The 5,035-nt window shown below is 28.7% G+C and overlaps 1 protein-coding gene across 1 annotated transcript; it reads left to right on the top strand.

Annotated features, from left to right (window-relative positions):
* The first annotated feature begins 1,556 nt into the window (after nt 1–1,556).
* On the top strand, nt 1,557–4,490 carry LOC140180425 (calcium uniporter protein 4, mitochondrial-like). The gene is made up of 2 exons (XM_072221547.1): nt 1,557–2,284; nt 3,902–4,490. Exons 1-2 carry the CDS (start codon nt 1,700–1,702, stop codon nt 4,358–4,360), a joined length of 1,044 nt encoding a protein of 347 aa, XP_072077648.1. The 5' UTR covers nt 1,557–1,699; the 3' UTR covers nt 4,361–4,490.
* Nucleotides 4,491–5,035: the final 545 nt, after the last annotated feature.

The raw sequence follows: 5,035 nt of genomic DNA, 5'->3' as shown, positions 1-5,035 counted from the left end.
GATAGGTCTCATTTTTGTTATAAATACCCATTTAATTTTTTTAGATGAGTACTTAAATATATACATGGATATTAAATTTTAATTAATTTTAAAAAAAATGAATACAACTATAATATAATCTAATGTAATTGTACTAAATTGATCATATTAAAACATAAATTTAACTTAACTTATATACATATAAAATCTCTAACATATATATTAAAAAATTATATAAATAATTTTTAATAAAATAATATAACATATCTTTTGTGCATAAATAAATGTTTTAATAATTTCACTCTTGGTAGAAATTTTGCAAGTCTTTATGTTGAGATGGGTACTTCCTTCTCTTTCTTTTGTTCTGTTTCAATTTACAGAAAATTTTATAGCTTTTTGTTAAATTTTTTTGTGGATACCAACTTTTGAGAATATTTGTGCGCTTTCTACTTGTACACTAATTCTATTTCATCCTTGTATTATATTTTGTATTTTTTAAGTTATTAAAATATTTTTTTATTCAAAATACATGAGTTAATATGTATTTTTAAGATACTATTGAAAATTGCAATAAAAATATTTTACTAAAATTTATTTTCAAAAAATAAATTTTAAATTTGACTAAAATACATTTTAAAGATGCATATTAAAATTATTATTTCTAGAATATTTTAATTTTTAATAAAAATAAATTTTGTAATCTTTTATCTAAATTTTTTTAATGGATAAGTTTAACATATTCTATTAGCTAAAGGCATAAGTTTTTTATATTTTTAGTATATTAAATATGTTAAAAATTTTAAAAATTGATATTATTATATTTTAAAAATATATTCTTAATTAAATTAATAATGTATGTGTAATATTATTTTTTAAATTATATTAATAACAATGTAATGTATTAAAAAGTACAATTTTTTTATTGAACCGTGATAAAATAATTAGTAATTATGAATTTTCTAATAGTGTGAATCCAAGAGCTAAATACTAATTCTTTATTTAAATAAAAGATATGGGTTATATATATTATCATAAAAATTAATGTATATCAATAGAAATATGAAAAATAATTTTTTTAATATATCAAAAAAATAAAAGTGATAATTAATGTTAAATGAAGAAAATAATATTTACTATTTACTCTATATTTTTTAATTTTTCACTGTGGTTAAATTTATAATAAATGAAAAACTTAAATAGTTAAATATAACGGTATTATATGAGTAAAATCACTAAATAACCATTAATTAACAAAGAGAGGATAGCAGAACAATTTTTTTACACTCTTACTTAATAAATTTATAGTTGATAATTCAGTAATAAATTTTACATGAGAAGATAAATAAAAAACAAATATTATTAAAAAAAATAAATTAATAAATAAAAGAAACAGTATCATATCCTAACATTATATCCTTCTCCTTGTAAATCTCAAAAATAAACTAAAAATATACTGCTCCACGATAAATATAAATAAGATCGGTATCAGTGAAAATTTAAAAATAAAAAAATTTGAGGCAGAAAAATCTTCCTCAATCTTTGGACAGTATTTATACGAAGAAACCTTTTTCCAAAATTTTCAGAGCGCTTTCGAAACATCACTTTGTTAGTGGACTGTCTTCATTTCTCCTTCTAAAATTTAAACAGTTAAGAGAGAGAAACAAAAACATTACAAAAAATAATTTAAAAAATAATAAAAAAAATCTTCACGCACTTATCAATGGCGCTTCGGAAACTCTTCACAAAGCGTCTTTTGGACGGTTTTAAAACAATGGCGTCACCGGCGGCATTCCACCGCACGATCTCGCCACCTTCTATTCCATCCACCTTTCTAACTTCGCCGTCGAAACCTGCCACCAGCGACACAGGATTTTTCCGGCGATTCCTCTTCAAGCGAGCAGTGTACCACTCCGCTCCGACAAGGTTCCCGGAGTTTCTCTCTATTCCCGTAGGGGAGAAGCTGAGAGAGAAGCTCAGAAGTATCAACAACGTCACCATCACCAGAGATCGTTTTCGCATGGCTCCTCCATCACCGTCACCGGTATCACCTGTCACCAACGACTCTTTTCTCGAAAGCGGAATTTCGGCAGAGGAAGTGAGGAAGGTTCTAAAGGCTACGATGGCAGAGAAGGTGAAGGCGAAGCTGAGTGAAGTTCCGCCTGCCTCGATTTCGTACGGTGAGTTCCTGCGGATCTGCGTAGAAGCCTGTGAGAATCGCAATCTCGGAGAAGAGTTTGCAAAGATTCTCGATAACGCCGGAGACGTCATCGTTTTTGGTAACGTTGTCTTTCTCCGACCGAAACAGGTATTTTATATGGGAGCTACTCAAATGAAGATGCAAAAAATATCTTTTTATGAAGATGCTTTGTATAAAAGTGTGATTTATTGATTTGGCCACACTTCAAATAAAAACAACACTTTTATAACATATCAAAATCTAACCCTACACTCCATCATCTAAGGGTTAAAAAGAAAAATCATCACATGAAGACAATTATAATATCTTCATGGGAGTACCCACCATTTTATATTTGTTTCTTTCTTTTGTATTGGTTTTTGCATGGCATTTTTTCATTTTTCTTTTACCAAAATTAAATATTTTATACTTTTATTTATTTTTCTAAAAAATCATTATGATTCTAAAATAATCAACTGTCACATAAGTTCATTATTTTTAATGTACAAAAAAATGGAAATAATAGTATTTATTATTTAGTTCATTTTGCATTAGTTTAATATTAGTTGTAATTAATTATAATAAGAGTACATAAAAAGTACATAAGTGTAACTATAATTTTGTTTTAATTTTTTTATTTATTTTTAAAATTTTTTAAGATGAGAACTTGTTGTTTGGTTACACCTGTATATTCCTATTATAATTAATTATAATTAACAATAAAACTAATAAAAAATAATATAGCTAATAGTATTTGAATTAATTTATTTTTTATTTTTAAATTGATAATTTTACGTCAAATAAATATTTTTAATAAACAAAATCTGTTAAAAGAATAAAAAGAATCTAAATTAAAGTTTAAGTTTGCTTCAGTTTTTTATACACTTTTTAAATAATTATCAATATTTTTATAAAAATTTAAATAAAATGCACAATTTTTTTATAAATATAAGAATTGTCTGTGATTTATGAAAAAAATATTATTTTTATCATATTTTTATTTTTTAGTATTTTTGTTATATTAATATTTTAATCTTTCACGAAGCTTTGTTAATGTCAAAAAATTTTTAAGCTAAGGTAGGTTAACCGTTAAGGGAAGAGTAAAAAGAGAACACCTTAATTTTTTTGTGTTTATATATATATATTTTTTTAAATATTTTTTATAAAAAAAAGAAAAAAGAAAATACTTGACATGCAAACATTGTAGGAGGTTGATATGGTTGAGGTAAGAACCGGGGGAGATGAGATCAATAATGTACTAGAGTCTAGAGGTATAACGTATGAGAGTGTGTGGCGTGTTGTTTAGATTCAGTATTATTATCAGAGGTGCCGGGTTTTCGGTGCTCTGCTTTTGAAGCATGACTCTTTGTGTGTGGGTTGAGGTGCCCTTTGGCTTGGCTTGTATCACCTGTGCACTACCTTCCATTATTTGCATGCCTGCCATCTATATTCAATGCCTTTTTCCCTCTTTCTTGGTTCAGTTTCAACAAGTGGCCAAATCAATCAATGAAGAAAATAAGTAAATAACTTCCCGAGATTCCTTCCTCAATTTATCTACAATCAATTTTGTGAAGTCATCATTCAACTTCTGATTAATTACAACAATGGAAAACCAAATGGACTATTAGTATAAAATATAATAAATAAAAAAGTTAAAATTTGTTTAATTAGTAATGAATGTTTAAGGATTGAATCAACTTATAATTTCCCATTTTTCTACTAATTTCTTGTGTTGTGAACGAACAGGTAGCAAAAGCAATGGAGAGCTTAATCTATCAATCAATAGCCAAACCAAATGACCCAAGAAGGAAGGAGTTAGATGAGATGGAGAAGCGAAAGGCACTAATAGATAAAAAGGCCAAAGCCCAGGTGAAAACCGAGCTTTATTGTGGGCTGGGCTTTTTAACCCTGCAAACCCTGGGCTTCATGAGGCTCACATTTTGGGAGCTAACTTGGGATGTGATGGAACCCATATGCTTCTTTGTTACTTCCATACACTTTGCCTTGGCATACATTTTCTTCCTAAGGACCTCAACAGAACCCACATTCCAAGGCTATTTCCATAGCAGATTCAAGGTCAAGCAAGAACGCCTCATGAAGGCAAACAACTTTGACATCAATAAGTACAATGAGCTATGCAAAGCATGCTACCAGAATCCAAGTGTTCATGCAGATGGGGCAGTTTCTGGAGCCATGCACCGTTGATGAAGAATCATGTCTTGACAAGTGTTTTTTTAAGTGTTATGGTCGAGAACAAATTAGTATATATTATAATATAATATGATGCAATAGAAGACTGAGCTTTTAAATTTGAAGCAACATAATTAGACTGAAATATCTTTTGATCAACATTTACCCTTAATCTGACCTCAAAGCCATGATCTTTTTGTTTTTGGTCAGGACCGTGGGCCACAAAGGACCAGGCCCAAAAAATAGAACCCTTATTCCCACCTAATCCATTCAATTCACGCAAAACGATGATCTTTTGAATTCACAAAAAATCAGAAGAGTTTGCCACCAGTTATTTTTCCCCAATGAGAACTTTGTGGTTTATTTGGGCTCTCTCTTAGAGCAATTTTTGTAATAATTTTGGGCCCCCGTGGTCATGCAACATTTTTACCCAAAACCGAAATGGGCCTCTCTTTGCATGTGTAGATCCCCCCAAAAAATAGAGAGTAGGACCACAGTTCTGGTGGGCAAAAACGTCCTTTTCTATTTCTCTCTTGTTTTATTATTATTATTTTTTTCACTTTCAAATAAATGTAAATAAAGTTGGTAAAGAATCAGATCTGCACATGTAAACAAGTCTTTGCTTAAAAGGAAATTTATGAAAGCATAGATGAGGAATTGAGGACCGCAAAGAGAAGGAAGAGAATTGCT

This window comes from Arachis hypogaea, chromosome 16 (assembly GCF_003086295.3).
Source record: "Arachis hypogaea cultivar Tifrunner chromosome 16, arahy.Tifrunner.gnm2.J5K5, whole genome shotgun sequence".
Lineage (NCBI taxonomy): Eukaryota > Viridiplantae > Streptophyta > Magnoliopsida > Fabales > Fabaceae > Arachis > Arachis hypogaea.
The sequence above is the reverse complement of the archived record's forward strand: the minus strand, read 5'-3'. Positions and strand labels throughout refer to the sequence as shown.